The 26,182-nt window shown below is 44.0% G+C and overlaps 1 protein-coding gene across 1 annotated transcript in view; it reads right to left on the reverse strand.

Moving 5' to 3' along the window:
• Nucleotides 1-26,182, reverse strand: part of LOC126188081 (proton-coupled amino acid transporter 1) — a 287,378-nt gene that overhangs the window by 14,426 nt on the left and 246,770 nt on the right. Inside the window, exons 7-8 of the mRNA XM_049929533.1 lie at nucleotides 19,795-20,070; nucleotides 8,184-8,362 (exon numbers count right to left, since the gene is read on the reverse strand). Coding sequence (XP_049785490.1) covers nucleotides 8,184-8,362; nucleotides 19,795-20,070 — 455 coding nt within the window. The remainder of the gene's footprint in view (nucleotides 1-8,183; nucleotides 8,363-19,794; nucleotides 20,071-26,182) is intronic.

Raw genomic sequence — 26,182 nt, forward strand, 5'->3', positions numbered from 1 at the left:
GAGTCGGAGGTGGTTGTGGGCTTTGGATTGGATGGAGCGGAGATGAGGGATCCAGGTGAGGTGACAGGTGAGGGTGGGGGTGAGGCGGACAGGACGGGCGCAGACAGTAAGGGAGAAATCCAGTAGCCGGAAGGAGCGAGTGGTACGACCTAAGATTATTGCTTGGGTCTTGGAAGGATTGATTTTCAGGAGCCACTGGTTACACCAAGCAGCAAAAAGGTCAAGGTGATTCTGGAGAAAGTGTTGGGACCGTTGGAGGGTAGGAACGAGGGCGAGGAATGCGGCGTCATCAGCATATTGCAAGAGGTGTACAGGAGGGGGGGGGGGGGTTGGGGCATATCCGCCGTGTACAGGAGGTAGAGGAGAGGTGAGAGGACAGAGCCCTGGGCTGGACTAGGGCAGAACGGGTCCCTATATACGAAACCGGAGGGAGCGGCTATTGGCCGCAGTCTGCACGTGGCTTAGCGTTGGCGCGGAATAGCCGCCGTGGAGGCGGAGCCCTCTATGGGCTGACCACGTCCGTTGGTTCTGCCGCGTGTTCGACTTCCGCGGCGGAAGGTACTAGATATTCGTCAAACCAGAAACGTATACCTGCAGTTCTAAGAAGCCTGTTGTTGTCATCTTGGCAGACGGGAGTGTCCATAGTATACTAATCGTGAAGTTATCGTCTCCGAACTGCTCCTCTACTGTGTGCAATAAATAATGCTGTAAAATGTGTTCATATAATTCCGCGTTTAGCGGTTTCTTAAGCGCAATAGGTGGGCCGCAGCCTTACCACGAGAAACACACCCATACTGTAACACCACCTTCTCTGTACTTCACTGCTGACACCACACATGATCGCAGGGATTGCTGCCGGGTAGAGGGTGAGTCATCACTCCGGATCACTCATTTCCAATCGTCTACTGTCCTGTAGCGTTGCACTTTACATCACCTCAAGCGTAACTCAGCTCTGACTTTAGAAATGTGTGGCTTTTGAGTAACTGCGAGACCATTGTACCCAATTCTTTTTAACTTCCGACACACATTAATTGCGCTAACTGGTAGTACTCTGAAAATCATGAGTGATTCTTTCCGCTGATTTCATGAGTTTTTTTGCAACCATCCTCTTTAATGATCGACAGACCCTGTCCTTCAGTACGTGACGTCTGCCTGGTCTCGATTTAGCTCTGATCGTTCCTTCGCGTTGCCCTTCCACGATCACATCGCCAACACTGACTTGGGTAGCTTTAGAAGGCTGGTGCTGGCTTCCTTTCCTGAGTGTTCGTCAAACCAGGAACGTATACCTGCAGTTCTGAGAAGCCTGCTGTTGTCATCTTCTCAGACGGGAGTGTCCATAGTATACTAATCGTGAAGATGTGGAAGAAATGGGACATTTGGTCATCGAGAATGCTGAAATAAACTGTTGTGACTTGGCAAGACAGCCAAGCCACTATGAGAGGAAGCCGAAAGACACGCGTTTAAGCTCACGCAGGCTGGCGTGAGGTCTGTAACAGGTAAAGTAATTATACTAGCAAAAAAGGTACGTAGCTTCTGGAATACTTAACTTTAATCTATAATTGGTGAACATCGGTCTGACGGTACATGCCTCACAAGATAAATAGCAAATGATAATGGCGCCTTGCTAGGTCGTAGCAAATGACGTAGCTGAAGGCTATGCTAACTATCGTCTCGGCAAATGAGAGCGTAATTTGTCAGTGAACCATCGCTAGCAAAGTCGGCTGTACAACTGGGACGAGTGCTAGGAAGTGTCTCTAGACCTGCCGTCTGGCGGCGCTCGGTCTGCAATCACTGACAGTGGCGACACGCGGGTCCGTCGTATACTAGCGGACCGCGGCTGATCTAAAGGCTACCACCTAGCAAGTGTGGTGTCTGGCGGTGACACCACATAAAAAACCTGGTCCATGGTTCCAGAATGAGATTTTTCACTTTGCAGCGGGGTGTGCGCTGATATGAAACTTCCTGGCAGATTAAAACTGTGTGCCGGACCGAGACTCAAACTCGGGACCTTGCCCGCGAAAGGCAATGGTCCCGATTTCGAGTATCGGTCCGGCACACAGTTTTAATCTGCCAGGATGTTTCAACCTGGTTCATATTCACGGTAATTTCAATGAGCAAGACAAACACCTCCAAAACCTCACATAACCCATTCTAGCATGAACTACAACCTATACACACCGCTAATTAAACGCCTCATTGCGCTGCCGATGCACACTGCGTCGCGTATTGCTCGAAACACCGCGCCTCGTTGGACGACACTACACACCTTCGGTCAGCTACTTTTCAGTTAGTGTCATTTATGCCTATGAAAACGTGCAGATTTACGTGCCACTTAGAGCATCTACATCTACATGACTACTCTGCAATTCACTCTTGAGTACCTGGCAGAGTGTTCTTAGGACCATTTTAGAACTACTTCTCTATCGTTCCACCCTAACAGCGCGCGGAAAAATGAACACTTAAATCTTTCTCCACGAGCTCTGATTTCTCTTATTTTATTACGATGATCATTTCCCTCCATTTTGTTTGGCGATATTATCCTGTTTCCACATTCCGCCGAGGAACGCGGTGACTGAAATTTCGCTGCGACGGAAAACGCGTTTGGTATTATAATTGCCAAACCAACTCGCATATATCCCTGACACCCTACCTCAGCCCTGCCCCCCCCCCCCCCCCCCCCCAGTATTCCGCGACAATACAAAACGAGCTGCTCTTCTTTGGGCTTTTTCGATGTCCTCTGTCAATCCTGTCTGGTAAGGATCTCACCCCGCACAGCAGTACTTTAGCAGAGAACGGAGAAGCGTACTGTTGGCAGTCTCTTTAATAGCTCTGTTGCATCCTCTACGTGTTGTGCCAATAAAACGAAGTCTTTGCTTAGCCTTCCACACAACATTATCTATGCGATCGTCCCAATTTAAGTTGTTCGTCATTGTTATTTCTAGGTATTTTGTTGAACTCATAGCCCTCAGACTTGGGTGATTTATCGTGCAATCTAAATTTAATGGATTTTTTTAGTACTCATACAGATGATCTCACAGTTTTCCTTAATCCGAATCAGTTGCCCATTTTACCATACAGATATCGTGTCTAAGTTATTCTGCAATTGTTTTTGACCTTGTCATAACTTTACTAAGGGGTAAATGACAGAATCATCTACAGAAAATGTAAGAGGGCTGCTCAGATTGTCTCCTAAATCGTTTATGTAGAACAGGAATAGGAGAGGGCCTATTACACATCCTTGGAGACCGCCAGATATCACTTCTGTTTAGCTCGATGACTTCCCGTGGATTAGTATTTACTGTAACCTACTTGGCAGGAAATCATAAATTCACTCGTACAACTGAAACGATATTTCATAGGCACGGAATTTGTTTAGAAGTTTCTTGTAAGGAAGGCATGGCAATGTTTCTTTACTACGTGCCCGTCTCCAAATTTCCATGGCATGCAGTTGCTGTCTAGATGCTCCATCGGAAACAGATCGAAATGGGCCTGTATTCAATGTCAACAGCAGTTCCTGTCAGGTTTGAAACCGACTATCATTCACAAGGCATCACTCTTTTTTCCCGTCGCTGTCGGCTAGGATCTTTTTGTGACTACCGTTCTTGCGCTGTGTTACTTGGCTGTAAATGGTACACCGTTCGTTGTAGACGCGTTGGGTAATCCACGTTGACACACAAGCAAATCGGAGAATTTCACCCTCGGTGTAGTCATGAACACGTCCAAACAGGAGAAATCCTTTCTGCCATTTTGTTACGTCTCTAAGTTGACCTTCCTTACTGCGCTGATTCCTTTAAACCGACCGGCCTATACACACCGCTTTACTGCCACAACTTATTTCAGCGCTGTGGAATCACGTAACAGCTTCGTACCAGTTCCAGATTATTTCCAAACCTCCAAAGCGACCAGTATGCTGTTTGTGGAGGGTAATATTAAGATTTTATCTGGTGATATACTCCTCATTGAAGGGAAACTGCCGGTCGGTGTGGTCGAGCGGTCCTAGGCGCTACAGCCTGGAACCGCGCGACCGTTCGGTCGCAAGTTCGAATCCTGCGTTGGGCATGGCTGTGTGTGATGTCCTTAGGTTGGTTAGGTTTAAGTAGCTCTAAGTTCTAGGGGACTGATGACCTTAGCAGTTAAGTCCCATAGTGCTAAGAGCCATTTTTGAAGGGAAACTGGACAAAGCATTCCGTCGAGCCCTGCGAAAAACGGTGCAGTGTTTCTCCTCCTTTTGATCTACTTCAAAAGGAAGGAAAGGAAGAATGATTGGGTTTAACGTTTCGTCGACATCAAGGTATTAGAGACGAAGGACAAGCTCGTGTGGCATCAAGGATGGGAAAGTAAATTTGCCGCGTCCTTTCAAAGGCTCCATCCCGGCGTTTGCCTGGAGCAATTTAGGGAAATCACAGAAAACCTAAATCTGAATAGCCGGACGCGGGTTTGAACTGTAGTCCTCCCGAATGCGAGTCCAATGTGCTAACCACTACACCACCTCGCTCGGTTTCTACTTCAGGTCGATGACGCTACAATAAAGACTTCAGTAGAGAAGGTTCGGACATAAAAAATCTAACATTTAAGTCATGATTCTTATGTTGTTAATTTATCACTCAGCGCTCCACAGAGATTAACAAAAAACACAATGTGCTTTGTGTCATAAAATACCACTAAGATTTTTCCACACTGAGTTTTCAGGTCGCGTGTCGGTTCTAGACACGGATGCGCGAAATTTTGGTCTTATGTCAAAGCGGTAGGTGGATCAAAACAAAGTGTCCAGACACTCTGTGACCAAAATGGTACTGAAATAGAGGATGACAGAGTAAAGGCCGAAATACTAAATGTCTTTTTCCAAAGTTGTTTCACAGAGGAAGATTGCACTGTAGTTCCTTCTCTAGATTGTCGCACAGATGACAAAATGGTAGATATCGAAATAGACGACAGAGGGATAGAGAAACAATTAAAATCGCTCAAAAGAGGAAAGGCCTCTGGACCTGATGGGATACCAGTTCAATTTTACACAGAGTACGCGAAGGAACTTGCCCCCCTTCTTGCAGCCGTGTACCGTAGGTCTCTAGAAGAGCGTAGCGTTCCAAAGGATTGGAAAAGGGCTCAGGTCATCCCCGTTTTCAAGAAGGGACGTCGAACAGATGTGCAGAACTATAGACTTATATCTCTAACGTCGATCAGTTGTAGAATTTTGGAACACGTATTGTGTTAGAGTATAATGACTTTTCTGGAGACCAGAAATCTACTCTGTAGGAATCAGCATGGGTTTCGAAAAAGACGGTCATGTGAAACCCAGCTCGCGATATTCGTCCACGAGACTCAGAGGGCCATAGACACGGGTTCACAGGTAAATGCCGTGTTTCTTGACTTCCGCAAGGCGTTCGATACAGTTCCCCACAGTCGTTTAATGAACAAAGAGCATATGGACTATCAGACCAATTGTGTGATTGGATTGAGGAGTTCCTAGATAACAGGACGCAGCATGTTATTGTCAATGGAGAGAAGTCTTCCGAAGTAGGAGTGATTTCAGGTGTGCCGCAGGGGAGTGTCATAGGACCGTTGCTATTCACAATATACATAAATGACCTGGTGGATGACATCGGAAGTTCACTGAGGCTTTTTGCAGATGATGTTGTGGTGTATCGAGAGGTTGTAACAATGGAAAAGTGTACTGAAATGCAGGAGGATCTGCAGCGAATTGACGCATGGTGCAGGGAATGGCAATTGAATCTCAATGTAGACAAGTGTAATGTGCTGCGAATACACAGAAAGATAGATCCTTTATCATTTAGCTACAAAATAGCAGGTCAGCAACTGGAAGCAGTTAATACCATAAATTATCTGGGAGTACGCATTAGGAGTGATTTAAAACGGAATGATCATATAATGTTGATCGTCGGTAAAGCAGATGCCAGACTGAGATTCATTGGAAGAATCCTAAAGAAATGCAATCCGAAAACAAAGGAAGTAGGTTACAGTACGCTTGTTCGCCCACTGCTTGAATACTGCTCAGCAGTGTGGGATCCGTACCAGATAGGGTTGATACAAGACATAGAGAAGATCCAACGGAGAGCAGCGCGTTTCGTTACAGGATCATTTAGTAATCGCGAAAGCGTTACGGAGATGATAGATAAACTCCAGTGGAAGACTCTGCAGGAGAGACGCTCAGTAGCTCGGTACGGGCTTTTGTCCAAGTTTCGAGAACATACCTTCAACGAAGAGTCAAGCAGTATATTGCTCCCTCCTACGTATATCTCGCGAAGAGACCATGAGGATAAAATCAGAGAGATTAGAGCCCACACAGAGGCATACCGACAATCCTTCTTTCCACGAACAATACGAGACTGGAATAGAAGGGAGAACCAACAGAGGTACTGAAGGTACCCTCCGCCACACACCGTCAGGTGGCTTGCGGAGTATGGATGTAGATGTAGATGTAGAATTCATTTCCGATTCTGGTTCTCTCATGCTCTGCTGGGACATTAATAGAATCATCAACTCTGTGTGTTAGCACGACGACTATACAGCTCACAGTGTAGAACTACGACTGCGGGCAGCTCTACCGCTGCTTCCCTATGACCGACTGTTGGTCGTCAGCGATAATATTCATTGGTCTTTCAACAGCTGGATATTATCTTACCCCAAATCGCGCACCTACCAACGAGAGACATTTCTTCAGCAACCCAGTATCACACATATCTCCAAAAACTGGCTTTATAAGGTCGACGACAGCTTCTGGGAGACTGTTTTGTGTTTAAATTCCTTTGATTCATGACGTCTATTGAAGGTGGACCAAGTGTCAGTTTCATTTGGACATAGTTCTTGCAAAGTAACGAGATACGCAGACAGAATAATTTATACTCCCACACTTCTGGATATATGATGGTAATGCCACATATAACAAATGAAACTTGTCACGTCGTCTGGAACATACAAGTGATCAGTGAAACGTCATTCAAACACAAACGGAGTAAGAGGATTGCTGAGAGCCAAACTTGACAAAGTACGAAATCTGCTGAGAGAAGCACAAATGAAGAGGTGTCTAGTGACTCAGAAAATGGTTTCGATGATCCACAACTTCATTAAACTTTTAGTGAAACCTCAAACACCATTCTCCACAAATGCGCTTTTTTGAAATATTAGAAACATTTACAAATGGATTATTAAAGACTTAAAATTTTCAACGTCTGCACAGAGTACTAATTTTCACTAATTTTATCATAGCAATTTCGTAACATGCCTAACAATACAACAAAAGTTTGTGAAAAAATTGTTTTAATTTTTTCAACTTCAGAGAAGCTGTTATGTAAAGAAACTTTTGACGAAACGTGTAAAACATAACCTTCAAGCTTCTATATAAACTTCAGTATTAGCACCTAACTAAACTTTAGAATAAAAAAGAATTTTCTCTAAAAACTTTCATTTTTAAAATGACGAAAGATAAATGATACTTAGTTTTTGTAGGTGTTTTCTTAAACCTGGAACTAATGAGTCAATGAGGCACGGAGTATTTCTAACACTTTTCTTTTTCATAGAATGGTGAATCATTTTCCAAAGCAATGCGAGTGTTACCTGAAACTAATTCTCAAGAAAGAAAGCTGACTATCGACATTGATACGAAACATAATTCCTCTTCACCACTGCTCTCCTCAGTGACACTTGTTTCTGGACTCCTTAGTACTGTAAATACAGAAACTGGGAGACTTCAGCCTGCCAGTGCTTTGTCTGACCACTGCCACTAATATAATAATAATAATCATCATTAAATAGTCATAATAATCATTACATAGCTACCGGTGTGCTGTCAATTAGATGGTTTATTGTTGCAAAATGAAAAATGAAGCAATTTCTCTTCTATTGCGGAAACTGGCAACAATTCGGAGAAAGCATTTTAAGACGTATTTAAACATGTGCGATCTACAGTATATGTCTCAGTTCTACTGTCATAGATGCGTGGTACAAAGTACCAGGTACGTATGTGATACGTGGACTTCATGAGGAGCAGCACAACTGAACTCATCTTTTACGTTTTACCCCTCAGGGGATAATTACTCCGCAGGTTGGGAACCACTGTCTTAAACGGACCATCTTCGTAGCCGACTGACCAGTGGAGATTGCTCGAGAACGATCTGGATGCAAGCGTGAACCTATAGCAGTTGGTTCTCAAACACGTGTGTACTCACATTTGATCGGGCGGCAGGTTGAGGGTGATGGATCCCTCCACTTCGTCTCCGTACTTCAGGTAGCCCAGGAAGCCAGTGATGACAAAGAGGGAGCAGACGACGCTCATGCCCACGTTGAGGACTCCCAGCGGGCTGGTGAACTGCTGGGGCTTTCTCATCTGCTCCTGCAGCGGAAGCACCTGCAGAAAATACAAGCCGTCCACACTATAATGTCGATAATATCGCAATGTACGTCACTGTGGAAAATACCGATTTCGGAGTCCACGAATAACTTTAGGCGCCCCTGTAACTGGCTGGGTAAGTCTGTCCAAGGGTGGGGGAAAGGACCATCTGTACTAAACCATTATTGTGTTCAAACAAACTTTCGAAATGATGACAGCTTTACTTTCAGACACAGGTACTATGCTTCACGTACGCTGGGACAGATTTTCACTCCAAATGGTTGCACTGTGTACCCGAAAGTACTTAGTGAACCAGAATCCTTTTTCACCCTACCTACTCTATTTGCGGATGATATGCGCTGAAATTGTTTGACGACGACTTTTCGCTTAAATCAGAATATCTCTGATTTCAGTCGTGACCATTATCGAACGGAGATGTACACTATCTGATCAAAACTATCCAGACATCTACCACTGGACATTAATATATTTTGTGTCCACCCTTCGCCTTTATGACGGCTTAGACTGTGCTGGGAACAGTTTAAACGAGCTGCCTGAATGTCTGTGGAGGAATGGATGCCCATTCTTCCACAAAAGCCGAAACTGGGAAAGAGTGATGTTTGACGCCGCAGTCTGGAACGAAATCTACACTACTGGCCATTAAAATTGCTACACCATGATGAAATGCAGATGAGAAACGGGTATTCATTGGACAAAAATATTATACTAGAACTGACATATGATTACATTTTCAAGCAAATTGGGTTCATAGATCCTGAGAAATCAGTACCCAGAAAAACCACCTCTGGCCGTAATAACGGCCTTGATACGCCTGGGCATTGAGTCAAACAGAGCTTGGTACAGGTTCAGGTACAGCTGCCCATGCAGCTTCAACACGATACCACAGTTCATCAAGAGTAGTGACTGGCGTAGTGTGAAGAGCCAGTTTCTCGGCCACCATTGACCAGACGTTTTCAGTTGGAGAGAGATCTGGAGAATGTGCTGGCCAGGGCAGCAGTCGAACATTTTCTGTATCCAGAAAGGTCCATACAGGACCTGCAACATGCGGTTCGTGCATTATCCTGCTGAAATGTAGGGTTTCGCAGGGATCGAATGAAGGGTAGAGTCACGGGTCGTTACACATCTTAAATGTAACGTCCACTGTTCAAAGAGCCGTCAATGAGAACAAGAGGTGACCAAGACGTGTAACCAATGGCACCCCATACCATCACGCCGGGTGATACACCAGTATGGCGATGACGAATACACGCTTCCAATGTGCGTTCACCGCGATGTCGCCAAACACGGATGCGACCATCATGATGCTGTAAACAGAACCTGTATTCATCCGAAAGAATGACGTTTTGCCATTCTTGCACCCAGGTTCGTCTTTGAGTACACCATCGCAGGCGCTCCTGTCTGTGATGCAGCGTCAAGGGTAACCGCAGCCATGGTCTCCGAGCTGATAGTTACAGCCATGCGGATACGATGCCTGTCATCTCGACTGCTAGTGATACGAGGCCGTTGGGATCCAGCACGGCGTTCCGTATTACCCTCTTGAACGCACCGATTCCATATTCTGCTAACAGTCATTGGATCTCGACCAACGAGAGCAGCAATGTCACGATACGATAAACCGCAATCGCGATATGCTACAATCCGACCTTTATCAACGTCGGAAATGTGATGTACGCATTTCTCCTCCTTACACGAGGCATCACAACAACGTTTCACCAGGCAACACCGGTCAACTGCTGTTTGTGTATGAGAAATCGGTTGGAAACTTTCCTCATGTCAGCACGTTGTAGGTGTCACCACCGGCGCCAACCTTGTGTGAAAGCTCTGAAAAGCTAATCATTTGCATATGACAGCATCTTCTTCCTGTCGGATAAATTTCGTGTTTGTAACACGTCATCTTCGTGGTGTAGCAATTTTAATGGCCAGTAGTGTTTTATTCAGGTGACACTGAATGACTAATCCACGTTCGAAGTCACTAAGTTCTCCCGACCGATACATTTTGATTTTCTGCTTCTCTACTGGCAAAAATATACTTTCCTCCTCGCTTTACACTATACTTGTAACACCTATTGGTTAATTCCCCATTACATAGGGGTATCCGTATTCTTCTGGTCAGATATTTTAAGAATATTCTATGCCTCTCATGGAAATCCAATTGTGTAAGGGTCTCGAGAATTAGTCAGACGAGGGATTTATAAGAGACCTCTTTCGAGGGCGGATTACGCTATTGCGATAAAAACAGATCGAGAACGAAGGGAAGCAGTATTGGGGAAGAGCAAAGCGATGATGCATCGAAGTCATCGTAAAAAATATGAAGACCGAAAGACACGGATACAAGGACGACACGTGTTAGACAAATATACACGAAAATACTCGACAGAGAAGAAATAAGTCGTTTCGTATCACTGGTTGGATTTACGAACTATACTTATACAGCGAATGGTGTAATATAACAGATGCCAAGTTTCGTAAGAATCTCTTCTATTCTTCCGGCAGCATTTGTGTCATTTATGTATCTGTCTATCTGAATTGTCATTGTGGCGTTACGTCCGCAGCTCGTGGTCGTGCGGTAGCGTTCTCGCTTCCCGCGCCCGGGTTTCAGGGTTCGATTCCCGGTGGGGTCAGGGATTTTCTCTGCCTCGTGATGACTGGGTGTTGTGTGATGTCCTTAGGTTAGTTAGGTTTAAGTAGTTCTAAGTTCTAGGGGACTGATGACCATAGATGTTAAGTCCCTTAGTGCTCAGAGCCATTTGAACCATTTGAACCATTGTGGCGTTCTATTAGGTTTTCCGGTTGTTTCACGCACTTGTCGCAATAATTGTCGGCGATAAAATAACAAGAAAGAAAAACAAGAAAGGTATCAAGAAGTTTGTGTACGATAGTTATCGGAATGTGTAAAGGAAGTAGTGAAGATTAGGGGTTTACGTCCCGTCGAAGACGCGATCATAAGATATGGCGCAGAAGCTCTTATAGCGCAGCAACAAGGAAGGAAATTGGCCATGTGCTTGTCAGAGGAACTATCCCAACATTCACCTTCATCGATTTGGGAAAACCGAAATCAAAGCACCAGTACGAAAATTTGAAACCCACGTCTCAGTGCGCTAACCACTACGCCGCCGTAACCGGTGGAGAAGTGTGAGAGATTCGTCTTAGAACGACACGGGATTTTAAAAATTGTATCTGGTGTACGAGGTATGAGAATTTAGTTCAAGTTAGTTTGCAATGAGACTATTATACATGTGTCTCGTAAAGTGAGAAGAGATGGATCGTTAGAGCGTAATTATGATGGTAAAGCCACAGAAAAACGTGAAGCCACACAAATATTTGCACAGCATCTGCTGCAATGCTTGCGCTATGAAGCAACGCAGTCTTGACAAGAGAGAATCTCAGCTGGAGTTATTTCTGCAATAAGCTGCATCACGTCCTCCCTTATCAGCCAGAATCAAAAACTACAAACTTCAGTTTAGCGGTCCGCCTGCCACTTAAAATGACTCGGCTTTCTGTATTTTTCTTTACTGACCTGCTTCTACTTATAAAATTTAGTGAAAAATCATGTAATCATTTTTTATGTACTTTGGTGTAGGGCATGGATTCCCAACCTTTTCAGCTGGCGGAGCCCCCATCTTCAGTCGAAAATCCGTGGCGGACCCCTAGTCAGTCAAGAGCACAGTAACTTTGAATTTCAGACCGAAACCCATGGGAACTGAAAGCTTCATAATGCAAGTGCCATGTTCCCAATGACCCCCCCTTCCCCCTGAAGTATCAATAGTCTTTGGTTTAGAGATGACTGAAAACAACTTGAAATTAACGATCCAATTTGAATTCCCACTGTATCCAGACACTTACTAGTGGATTTACTCCCTTTGTTCAACACACTATAGCTTGATTAAAGTTACTTGGTAATCGAAATTACACATGATGGAGCTGTCTTCCTCCAAGAGCAATCAACGTCACGTCCAAACTGTTCGCTGTTGAAAAGCTGCCGCTTATGGTCTGTTCATTTCCACTATTTGGCTGCTGTTCAAATGGCTCTGAGCACTATGGGACTTAACATCTGTGGTCATCAGTCCCCTAGAACTTAGAACTACTTAAACCTAACTAACCTAAGGACATCACACATATCCATGCCCGAGGCAGAAATCGAACCTGTGACCGTAGCAGTCGCGCGGTTCCGGACTGAGCGCCTAGAACCGCTAGACCACCGCGGCCGGCTGGCTGTTGTTGTGTAAGGAGCATCCATATTTCGTAACAGTCGTGTGTGTGTGTGTGTGTGTGTGTGTGTGTGTGTGTGTGTGTGTGTGTGTCCTTTTTCGTGAAATCCGAAGAAAAATGTTCAAATGTATGCAAAGTCTTCCTTTGGTCGTCCTCCCTCCTCATTCATTTCAACTGGAAACTTCCCTTGTTGTGAAGGCGATGTAGAAACTGCACCCTTCTTCAATGATCCTGACTTCAGCCAACGATCCATGTTAGATGTAATAAACTGGTCAAAATCGACTTATGAAATAGGTAGTGAACTGACAAAGCAAGTTTGACATTTAATGATGCCTGGGGCCGCATACGTGCCAGCGAGCGCTGTGATTGGTCGACAAAGCTCGCTCCGCGCATGCGTAAAAGGTTTCAGTGCATCTAGCGCCGTGAGCCGGCGCACAAACGACCCCCCTATTGTTGCGAAACAGTCGATCAGAGAAGCCGCATTCTCCGGCACTAAACTGTGTATACGTTCTCACTTAGGAACCGCAAAGGCTGCTTGGGAATACGGCCTGAAGTAAAAGTACACGTTTTTAACACGAAAAAAAATAGTGTTGAATTTGATTTTCACATTTTTATTCAATAAATTTATTCAATATTTTACACGATTTGGTGGAAGGTGGCCGCGGACCCTCTAAGGGGGTCCGCGGACCACAGGTTGGGAAGCCCTGGTGTAGGGTGTTAGGGGCATTTTTTCTATCGCCACAGTAACACTTTCTCGGATGCTTCTAGACATATTAACTAATCTCATCACCAGTTTCCGTTTGGGGGTAAATCAATTCGTTGTCTCTTTTATTTTTTTATTTTAATTTGACCTTCGGACACATAATACACTCATACCTATCACTGCGAAATTACGACGTATTAAGCACATAAAATAAAACATCAAAACAGCACAAAATCCATTCATACAACGTAAAAGACTCCACTAAACATATATACGTCTTTCTGTTGAACTCGCATAAATATCTATGCATGACAACGTCATTAGTTGCAAGTTGGGGGGGGGGAGGGCATAAACGAATTTCATAACTTTAGTAACAAGTTCATATAGCCGGCCGCGGTGGTCTCGCGGTTCTAGGCGCTCAGTCCGGAGCCGCGCGACTGCTACGGTCGCAGGTTCGAATCCTGCCTCGGGCATGGATGTGTGTGATGTCCTTAGCTTAGTTAGGTTTAAGTAGTTCTAAGTTCTAGGGGACTGACGACCTTAGATGTTAAGTCCCATAGTGCTCAGAGCCATTTGAACAAGTTCATATAGCTTTCTGGTGAGTCACTGAGATGAGTCATTGAGGAACAGGTGATTAAGATTTCAATAATAGTGTCACAGTTTCAGTTAGCATTAGGACTCAGACGAAGGTGATGAACGTACTACCGGGAGTTCCCCTTGATTAAATCGTAGCCAGGCAATCGTCAGTTTGAAAGTTCAGTTACACGTTGCCCTCGTATCACGGACAAATGGAGAGAATAGTAACAACGTTATCGTAGTGTCTGCCTTTAATGTGAAATGGAAGCTGTAACTGGTGGTTTCACTTTGTCTTTGAACGCATCTTAATTCTGCAAAATGAAGTCTGCTGCTGTAATTTTTCGGAAAAAATTCTTATACGTCCCTTCCTCAAAGCCTTAATTCTTACAATATCTCTCTGTTATTCACCAAACTACACAGAAGCTGTCCTGATTAGCTGAAACCTATGGGCTGGATGAATATTTCACTCTGCAGTGGAGTCTTAGTTTTACGTTGTGAAAGCGTGTTTACTCAGCTGAAGAATGAAAATGTCATTCTGGCAACAGCTAACTCTTCCTACGACTATGGGGTAATTACGTCACATCTGCACTGCCGGTCTAAAGATTCCTGTCACCCATGATAAAGGCTATATACTTAATTTCAATGTAGGAATACATCGTACAAACTATACAGAACAAGAAAATAAATATAAATATTTTCTCTCTCTATCATTAAGTACTATATAAAATGGTTTAGATTTTAGCCCCACCAAAGTATCCACCCTTTGCCCGCAGAACAGCTGCACAAACTCTTGCTATTCTGGAGATAAAATACTGTAGCGTTTTTGGAGATATTACAGTCCAGCACGTTTGTAATTTAGTCTATAGATCTTCAACATGAGATGACCTCAGTTTTCTGACCTCCGTGTATAATTCATCCCATAAGAGTCCGATGGTGACTGACTTAGCCAAATTCTTCAGTTCCCCACATTTCTCTTTTCTGTTACCATAACTTCTGCACAGTGTAGAAGCATGTCCGGGATCAGTGTCGTGCTGCAGAACAACTTTTGCCACATGGAATTGGATTTTTGATCAGTATCTTGTGATATCCTTCTGCCTTTAATGTTCCATTAAGTCGTACTACACCACCGACTTTATCACCCAAGACACATACCCACACCATGACCGACCCACCACCACGTTTCAATGCTGGCGTCACACGCTGACTCTTTATACGTTCTCCATGAAATTGACGAACAAATATTCGACGATTGCTTCCAAATATTTCAAACTTAGTTTCAGCCGTGAATAACATTTTGGACCATTACTGCCCGTTCCAGTTTTTACGTTGTTATGCGCACTGCAATCTCCCCCCCCCCCCTTTTTTTTCACAGTAAAGGTTTCTATCTGCTGTTCGCCCCTTGAAAACTTGTGCAGCGGCGCGGTTCCTTCCGTCCCTTTACGACGAACCTGCACCTACCTGTGAACATTGTCTTAGAATATCATCAGTTGGGAAGATGAGCGAAACCTACTGTACTTCGACGTGAACCAGGCTGCATTTAAGTCACTAATCTACGTTTCGGGAGAAAGTTTTCACACGAAATGAAAGGTTCCAAATTTTGTCCTTAATTAATATATTCTGAAACTTAGGTGAACAAGTATCACTGCCAAGCCCGTGCTAGTATTAACACAGTCACTCACAATACCTTTCACTCACGTTAGCAAGTTTATGGTGTTGCATTTTCCGAAAACGTAATAGCTACAAAAATACGGATTGTTTTTGATTGAGAATGCTCGACAAATATTAAGTCTGTCGGCACCTAGTGCAGTCACAGTTTTTAGCCACCGAATTGCTCAATACGCCACGCGGAATTTGTCTTTCCTCGTCACAAAATTCACTTAAAAATTCCGAAATTTCTACACACCCATCGGAATAATTATGCCGCCACTTTACAACACACTTTTGATGTATGAAACACTGCTAGATCCGGCAACTTATCATTTCCATCGGAACTACTACTACACACGTCCGAACTGTTTCATGGCTAAGCTCCGTCTCCTTTCTGGAATACTCTAAGTCTTCTCTACCAGCAGAGAAAGGCGCGCCGAGAATATTGCTTTATCATTGGTCAGTTAAATCAACAGCTAATAGCAAAACAACATTCTCCCGCGTCAGTCCTCGCTTTTCATCAATAACCAATCGCAAAATAGTAAACCTAACGACTGCACTTTTTACCGACGTAATTATCTAATATGCTGAAGTTTTGTTTATGCATAAAGTTATTTACTATTGTTATTTATACCTGAATTAACTTTCCCTTTACCATAAACTTACTTTACAAATCTATTCTACAAAAGTCCCCTTTGTCTAAATTCATACTTCTTCGAAATATTCCCACACTAACTCGTGGAACAATTATCTTCATATTAACCTTAAACCACACTCACGCATCGTTCATACTGTTAAAACATATTTATAACATTTTACATACAGAAAAAGACATAATAACACTTTATGAAAATACTAGAACAGTTTATGAAAAACATTCTATTACTTTAGTGCACTCTAATGAGCACAATCGAAACTAAATCAGTCCCCTGTCCAATACTGTCCTCTATCGGCTGATACATGAACTACGTGCGCGCCCAGTCTCGCACCACCATGTCACTCTCCAGCTCAGAGACACATCTCCCACGTAACCGGAGTTGTTCACGTAGATGGAGTTGCACAGCTGAGGGAGAAATTGGAGCAGCTCGCGTGCTATTTACCTTCTCGCCAGTTTCAGGTGCAGTAAGAGTCCTCTGATGTTTACTCTATTCACAAATGAACTCATATTCCTTGTATGGTGTAAGTTGGGGTCTTCCATATCGCGGCATGGGCTTTAACCGCTTCAATGTATACATCACTGTAGACTGGGCTACGTCAACTTTGGTGCTGTTGTCCCTACTACTTACTGACGTACAGCTACAATTACAATACGTTTTTCAATTGCAGTTGTAAGTAGGCTGTTTAGGTTTTTATATTGGTAACGCCACGTAGCGCTCTGTATGAAAATCACTGGCTGTGCTGTGTGCAGTCTGTGACTGGTTTGCATTGTTGTTGGCCATTGTAGTGTTGGGCAGTTGGCTGTTAACAGCGCGTAGCGTTGCGCAGTTGGAGGTGAGCCGCCAGCAGTGGTGGATGTGGGGAGAGATATGGCGGAGTTTTGAAATTTGTAAGAATGGATGTCATGAACTGCTATATACATTATGACTTTTGAACACTATTGAGGTAAATACATTGTTTGTTCTCTATCAAAATCTTTCATTTGCTAACTATGCCTATTAGTAGTTAGTGCCTTCAGTAGTTTGAATCTTTTATTTAGCTGGCAGTAGTGGCGCTAGCTGTATTGCAGTAGTTCGAGTAACCAAGATTTTTGTGAGGTAAGTGATTTGTGAAACGTATAGGTTAATGTTAGTCAGGGCCATTCTTTTGTAGGGATTTTTTAGTCAGATTGCTTTGCGGTAAAAATATTGTGTGTCAGTTTAAGCACAGTCATATATAATTGTTTCTAAGGGGACGTTTCACAGTCTTCTCCTTCTTTCCCAGTATGAGGTGATATAATGTGAACCTAGTCAGGTATACAAACACGCTGGTAGATGCACACAATGGATAGTAAACTAATGCGAACTGGTTGCTACATAGACAGGAATGAGGCTTATCTGAATAGAACCGTAAAGGTACGTCGGTGTTGTCGGTAATCTTCAGCTCCCCTCTATGCGAAAAACCAGTCGAATACACAACACAGGCGCTTTGTCTTTACTTGCTTCTACGTGTTTTATTATCGGGGCGGGGTTATGACAGAACATTAGAAACTTAATCCCTGATTTAATGACAAATCCATAGTTGTGAAATGCGTTCGAAAACTTTTGACCGCTAGTGTAATAACTGCTTTATGTTACAGATTTGCACAGAATTTTGCACAGAGCATAACTTAATCATAGCTAACACTTGGTTCAAGAATTATAAAAGGAGGTTGTACACATGGAAGAATCCTAGAAATACTAGAAGGTATCAGATAGATTATATAATGGTAAGACAGAGATTTAGGAACCAGGTATTAAATTTCTAAGACATTTCAGGGGGCAGATGTGGATTCTGACCACAATATATTGGTTCTGACCTGTAGATTAAAACTGAAGAAACTGCAAAAAGGTAGGAATTTAAGGAGATGGGACCTGGACAAACTGATAAAACCAGAGGTTGTACAGAGTTTCAGGGAGAGCATAAGGGAACAATTGACAGAAATGGGGGGGGGGGGAAGAAGAAGAAGAAGAATGGGTAGCTCTGAGGGATGAAGTAGTGAAGGCAGCAGAGAATCAAGTAGGTAAAAAGACGAGGGCTAGTAGAAATCCTTGGGTAACAGAAGAAATATTGAATTTAATTGATGAAAGGACAAAATATAAAAATGCAGTAAATGAAGCAGGCAAAAAGGAATACAAACGTCTCAAAAATGAGATTGACAGGAAGGGCAAGATGGCTAAGCAGGAATGGCTAGGGGACAAATGTAAGGATGTAGAGGCTTACTCACTAGGGGTAAGGTAGATACTGCCTACCTTTGGAGAAAAGAGAACCACTTGTATGAATATCAAGAGCTCAGATGGAAACCCATTTCTAAGCAAAGAAGGGAAAGCAGAAAGGTGGAAGGAGTGTATAGAGGGTCTATACAAGGGCGACGTCATTGAGGACAAGACCTGAGTCCAAACAAGGCCCCGGGAGTAGACAACATTTCATTAGAACTACTGACTGCCTTGGGAGAGCCAGTCCTGACAAAACTCTACCATCTGGTGAGCAAGATGTATGAGACAGGCGAAATACCCTCAGACTTCAAGAAGAATATAATAATTCCAATCCCAAAGAAAGCAGGTGTTGACAGATGTGAACAATCAGTTTAATAAGTCACAGCTGCAAAATACTAACACGAATTCTTTACAGACGAATGGAAAAACAAGAAGAAGCCAACCTTGGGGAAGATCAGTTTGGATTCCGTAGAAATATTGGAATACTGACCCTACGACTTATCTTAGAAGAAAGATTAAGGAAAGGCAAACCTACGTTTCTAGCATTGGTAGACTTAAAGCTTTTGACAATGTTGATTGGAGTACTCTCTTTCAAATTCTAAAGGTGGCAGGGGTAAAATACAGGGAGCGAAAGGCTATTTACAATTTGTACAGAAACCAGATGGCAGTTATAAGAGTCGAGGGGCATGAAAGGGAAGCAGTGGTTGGGAAGGGAGTGAGACAGGGTTTTAGCCTCTCCCCGATGTTATTCAATCTGTATATTGAGCAAGCAGTAAAGGAAACAAAAGAAAAATGAGGAGTAGGTATTAATATTCATGGAGAAGAACTAAAAACTTTGAGGTTCGCCGATGACATAGTAATCAGAGACAGCAAAGGACTTGGAAGAGCAGTTGAACGAAAGGGACAGTGTCTTGAAAGGAGGATATAAGATGAACATCAACAAAAGCAAAACGAGGATAATGGAATGTAGTCGAATTAAGTCGGGTGATGCTGAGGGAATTAGACTAGGAAACGAGACACTTAAAGTAGCAAATGAGTTTTGCTATTTAAATCGTAGAGGGACACCAAGAGATGAATACATTAAGCAGATTCAGAAGGATGTAGGTTGCAGTAAGTACTGGGAGAGGAAGAGGCTTGCACAGGATAGAGTAGCATGGAGAGCTGCATCAAACCAGTCTCAGGACTGAAGACCACAACAAACAACATGTTACAGATCATCTGAACCATATCGAGAACACCAGTGGGTGTTCTTTTAATCTCTTGGAACGAGCGAAATCGTTGCACTGTGTGCACTCTTACTTTGTAAAGAAATGCAAGTCAGCAGTGATCTGTCACCGAAAAACTTTTCTTTGGTCTCAAAACTTGCAGTGGGGAATAATTTAACAGGTGATGTTGTTACTTACGAGACCAATCCCTTCGAAGGCGTAGATGGCGGTGCCGATGAAGAGCGGCAGCTGCGACCAGCTGAAGACGGCGAGTTGCCGCTCCGATGGGCTGGGCAGCTCGAGGGACAGGCAGTACAGCGTGGCGATGAGGCCGGCCACGGTGAGCACGTTGGCCAGCAGCGACACCGGCACCAGGAACTTGAGCGACCGGATCCAGCAGCTCAGCAGGATCGGCACGAACGCCAGCGCCATGTGCAGGTGCGAGTCCAGGTACGCCCCGTACTGGTCCGCCACCTGTGCACGAAGCCTCGCATCAAACTGGGCGCCTTACCTCTATCCATTGGCCACAAGTAGTGGATGCAAACTTGTATACTTCGTTTGGCTTTGTTTTGAAAATCTGCTTTATGCGAACACTTATTATTTACCCAGACATGTTTCGACACCAATGTGTCATCTTCTGTGGGTCAAATTTCATTCCTGGCCATTAAAATTGCTACACCACGAAGGTGACGTGCTACAGACGCGAAATTTAACCGACAGGAAGAAGATGCTGTGATGTGCAAATGATTAGCTTTTCAGAGCATTCATTCAAGGTTGGCGCCGGTGGCAACACCTACAACGTGCTGACATGAGGGAAGTTTCCAACTGATTTCTCATACACAAACAGCAGTTGACCGGCGTTGCCTGGTGAAACGTTGTTGTGATGCCTCGTGTAAGGAGGAGAAATTCGTACCATCACGTTTCCGACTTCGATAAATGTCGGATTGTAGCCTATCGCGATAGCGGTTTATCGTATCGCGACATTGCTGCTCGCGTTGGTCGAGATCCAATGATTGTTTGCAGAATATGGAATCGGTGGGTTCAGGAGGGTAATACGGAACGCCGTGCTGGATCCCAACGGCCTCGTATCACTAGCAGTCGAGATGACAGGCATCTTATCCGCATGGCTGTAACGGATTGTGCAGCCGCGTCTCGATCCCTGAGTCAACAGATGGGGACGTTTGCAAGACAACAACCATCTGCACGAACAGTTCGACGACGTTTGCAGAAGCATGGACTATCAGCTCGGAGACCGTGGCTGCAGTTACCCTTGACGCTGCATCACAGACAGGAGCGCCTGCGATCGTGTACTCAACGACGAACCTGGGTGCACGAATGGCAAAACGTCATTTTTTCGGATGAATCCAGGTTCTGTTTCCAGCATAATGATGGTCGCATCCGTGTTCGGTGACATCGCGGTGAACGCTCATTGGAAGCGTGTCTTCGTCATCGCCATATAGGCGCATCACCCGGCGTGATGGTATGGTGTACCATTGGTTACACGTCTCGGTCACCTCTTGTTCGCATTGACGGCACTTTGAACAGTGGACTTTACATTTCAGATATGTTACGTCCCGTGGCACTACCCCTCATTCGATCCCTGCGAAACCCTACATTGCAGCAGCATAATGCACGACCGCATGTTGCAGATCCTGTATGGGATACAGAAGATGTTCGACTGCTGCCCTGGCCATCACATTCTCCAGATCTGTCACCAACTGAAAACGTCTATTCAATGGTGGCCGGCGAACTGGCTCGTCACAGTACACTAGTCACTACTCTTGATGAACTTGATGATCGGTTCAGTTGGACAAGAGCACCCAGTCCATTCCATGTAAACATAGCTACCACGAGCTTGCACAGTGCCTTGTTGACAACTTATGTCTGCGCCACACTCTTGCCTTACTATATGGTCTTACTACCTGAAATTGTGACTCATCTGACCAGCCCACGGTTTTTCTGTAGCCTAGGATCCATCCAATATGGTCAAGAAGGCAGAAGAGGAGCTGCGTGATGTCGTGCTGTTAGCAAAGTCATTCGCGTCGGTTGTCTGCTGCCATAGCCCATTAACGCCAAATTTCGCCTCACCATCCTAACGGATAAGTTCGTCGTACGTCCCACGTTGATTTCTGCGGTGATTTCACTCAGTGTTGTTGCTCTGTTAGCACTGCCAGCTCTACGCAAACGTTGCTGTTCTCGATCGTTAAGTGGAGGCCGTTGGCCACTGCGTTGTCCGCGGTGAGAAGTATGCCTGAAATTCGGTTTTGTCACCGCACTCTTGACACAGCGGCTCTCGAAATATTGAATTCCTTGAGATGGAATGTCCCACGTGTCTAGTTCCAAGTACCTTCAAAAATGGTTCAAATGGCTCTGAGCACTAAGGGACTCAACATCTTAGGTCATAAGTCCCCTAGAATTAGAACTACTTCAACCTAACTAACCTAAGGACATCACACACACCCATGCCTGAGGCAGGATTCGAACTTGCGACCGTAGCAGTCCCGCGGTTCCGGGCTGCAGCGTCAGAACCGCACGGCCACCGCGGCCGGCTCAAACTACCTCTCCGCGCTCCAAGTCTGTTCATTTCCGTCGTGCGGCCATAACCAAGCCGGAAATCTTTTTACATGAATCACTTGAGTGAAAAATGATAGCTCCGCCAATGCACTGACTTTCGTCACCTCGGTGTGAAGTTTATAATCCTTTGTCTATTGTAGACCTAAAATTATAACATGTGCATTTTATTTGGATTGTATATTTCACTGTTTCGATACATTTGATGTTACTCTCATTATTTCTGTCTTAGCGAGTTATTGCAGAAAAAAATTTTTGTACCTCATGAAGAATTGTCCACAGAGTGCCATTCTGTTACTCTGTTATAAATGAAGCAACGGAAATTCATCTTACTAACAACAACTGGGGTGATTTTTTGATCGCACCCTGCAAGAGGGTGCTGGACGCACCTAGACATGCTGCAGACAGTGACATGGTGGTGTGGCCTCAGTGGGGTGGCTCTTATTTGGCATTGTTTTAATTATTAAAATTTTTTTTGTGCTACTGCCCAATTTGGTTTCATAGTATGTAAAAATCGGCTGTAGGCTGTGTAGGGTAATGGAAAAGGGTGCTCAAGAGCCTTCAAAATTGGAAAAATATGTGAAAATAAAACTATCAACTTGGTGAAATATTACTTTTGCATGACAACTTCATTGGTTGTGAGATGTAACTGGTCAGTGATCACTAGACAGGTACGGAGAGGCTAGTATGATCCGCGGCATTCCCTAATACGACCGAATTCGGACCAACCCAGTAGTCTTTCACTTTCGAGGAAAAATAACAGTCGTAGCAAGGACAATATCTTCATCTTTCGTTTATTAAAGATGAAAGTTGTCTCCTACATTTTCCAATTGCTGTATATTACGTTTATTACTTGTCTTCTACTCACGAAGTAGAGTGCCCACTGATCGACTTCCTTGTATTCACTGTTGCGTCTGCTACGCCAGTTTCTCTGTCTGAAATCTTTGGGGTCCGAGCGGCGTTGGCCAATGAGAAATGACGACGCTGAGACATTCCACGTGGCTTGTGAATTTTTGAATGGGCTTTCTTATTCATGTCTCTTCTGTTCGAGACTGTTATTGAATGAAGGTGTCCTTTGCCTGTGTGCGATTTTGTGTGGTGATGAATGTGGCTGCATTGCATTATGTTGCAAGAGAGAGAGAGAGAGAGAGAGAGAGAGAGAGAGAGAGAGAGAGAGAGAGGTATGTATGAAAGAGTTACGCGTTGGTGTTATTGAAGTTATAACCAAAATTATATACAGATTTTCCTCATGTATCTGCTGTAGCACTCAAGGTAATATTTTATACGACTAAATACTCGATGAGTCATATTGGAATAGGGAGTTTCTTACGCACTGGTGTCAAATGAACAGCAGAGTGAAGTTTGTGGTAACGATTAATGTGGGGCGGATAACGTTCTGTTTACATACTGTATTTGTTTCGCGATCGAATTTAGAAAGCCAGTATTCCATTCAGGAAAAATGTTTTGCCTCTTATGTCTTTCTCATATTTACGTTATGAAGAACGCCTTTCCTTTTTTTTGTACTATGCCGAAGGCACCACGTGAGTGATGTAACATTAATCTTACTCCTCTTTGTAAAGCTTCTGTATTCTTGGGCTCAAAAAATAACTGCAAGGTTAAAGAGATTATCATAGTTTTACTTACGTTTCACTCCCTCCTCAGTTTAATTGAATGAGATATATTTGTGTGATGGCGGCACTGAGTAATCATGATGCGTTGCACCAATGCCTCGTGCAGAACTAATGTAGGAAATGATGTGGTACCTTTAATCTAATCAATAGTTGAATCAGAGCCACCATATCAGAGCTACCATATCAGTTTCCAGATAGTAAAGAATTCTTCCGTTTTAGTAAATTTTTTTCGGGTCACGGAACGTAAGTTTGACGCGAGAACTTCTGGAAAGCAGCTGCTTCGTCAGTCTGATAATATATTTTGTGATTAAGTTACATTACAAGCTCGCAACCAACAAGAGTTGCAAATCCCTGGTTGAATTCACGATTTTGGTACATACGGATGAGCCGAAACATTACGACCACCTGCTTAATAGCTTGTATGTGCTCTTTTGGAACGGAATGTATCACTGAGTGAGGGATCCGATAGTTTGTTGATAGGTTTGTAGAGGTATGTGGCATTAGATGTCTACACACAGGTCATGTAATTCGCGTAAATAACGGGCAGCTGATCTACTTACAAGAAGATGGCGCCCGAAAACTACCGAGTTGTGTTCCATAGGATTTACATCAGACGAATTTGGTCGACCAGACATTAAAGTGAGTTCACTATGATGCTCCTCAGACCACTGTAGCACAGTCCGGCTCCGAGATACGGACAGTTATACAGCTGAAAGGTGACATCGCCGTCGGGGAAGACATCAAGCGTGAAGGGATGTAGGTGGTTCGCAGCTGTCAACGTGTCTTAGATTACTACTACAGATCCCATGCAAGCGCAGAAAAATGTCTCCCTTAGCATAATACTGTTCCCACGACTATCGATCTAGCGTGGCAAAAATCTGATTCACTCGAAGAGCCGACAGGTTTCCGCTAATCGACAGTCGAATACTGATGGTCCCATGCGCACTGCAATTGTAATTGACGATATCGTTGGGTCAACATGTGAACTCGTAGGGGTGGTCTTCTGCGGAGCTACATGTTCAACAATGTACCATGAACGATGTGCTTCGATACACTTGTGCGTGCACCAGCCTTGTGCTCTTTCGGCAGAGATGCCACGGATCACCATCTATCCTGCTTTAGAGAGCGGACAGGCCTCCGAACCCCACGTTCTGTGAAGAGTCTTGGAGTTCAACCATGTAGCACCTAGTGGTAGCTTCACTGTCCTTCTGCCTCTTTCCATAGACGCTTACGACGGTGGTAAGTGAACAGTTGACCAGCTTCGCCGTTTTTGAAACACTCGTTCACAGACTATGCGTAATAATAATCCGCCCTTTGTCAAAGTCACTTATCTCAACGGATTTCCCCATGTGCAGCCCATATCTTCGCTAGGGTGATCCCCCGTCCGTGTCTCCTTCGCTTACGAACTTTTGTTACCGCGTGACGTGTCTGCAACGCCACCAGGCGGCCTTCAGCGTCGCCGTGGGAAATGGTCATAATGTTTTGGCTAATCTGTGTATGTCCTGCTCATTAAGTGAGTTGTAGGTGTTCTTATGGAATGCAAACTTAATTTCAGTAATGATAAAATTGATCAATGGTCCATAATAAATCATATCAGATGCCAAAGAACATCTGTTGTGCGAAGCATGCATGTCTGTGGCGAACCATACCTGGTGGCACTCAGGTAGCGTAATAAATTTATTTTCTTTGGGGCTTTATTCCCTTTATAAAGAGGGTGTCTGTAATTAGTGCAATTTGAAGCGGGACTTCTGCGTCCATATTATTGGTAAAGGCTTTTGCGTTCCTCAGTTATTCACAGATACCAGAGGAATGGAGAAAATTTGTTTGTTCGAGTATTACTCCCACGAAATAACTGGAAGAAAATTGCCATCTGTCAAGTGGTTTTCTTTTACTGTCTGCGAAAGTGTAAATTAACTATTGCCGTAGTGTCACACTACCTAAGTGGGAAGTGATGATTTATTGTTAAAAAGCACGAGAAAGCTGAGGAACTGTACACCGAACGTATAAGCTTATATCAACAATGGAGACAACTATAAAACATGCGCGAAGATCGTCGGACGTTCACAAGCGAAAAGAAACAGATTTCATTGAAAAACTCGATGAGATTATCATAGCACATGCTGATGTTCTAAATATCATTACTGCTGGAGAAGATAAACAGGTTTTGACCAACCAGTGGTTTATGAATGGAATAGGTTTCCAGTTACTTGAGAAAGAGAGAAGACCATTTTAACGAGCATAGGCAGCTGAGAAAAGGCGAGAGCAAAGAGAATATTCATGTTCAAAGGAATATTGCATCGTAATCCTGAACAAGAGGCACTGCAATATCGTATTTATACGCCATCACCGGGCAAGTGGCCTTTAGTTAAAATGTCTCCCATGTA

Source organism: Schistocerca cancellata, chromosome 5, assembly GCF_023864275.1.
Source record: "Schistocerca cancellata isolate TAMUIC-IGC-003103 chromosome 5, iqSchCanc2.1, whole genome shotgun sequence".
Taxonomy (NCBI): Eukaryota; Metazoa; Arthropoda; class Insecta; order Orthoptera; family Acrididae; genus Schistocerca; species Schistocerca cancellata.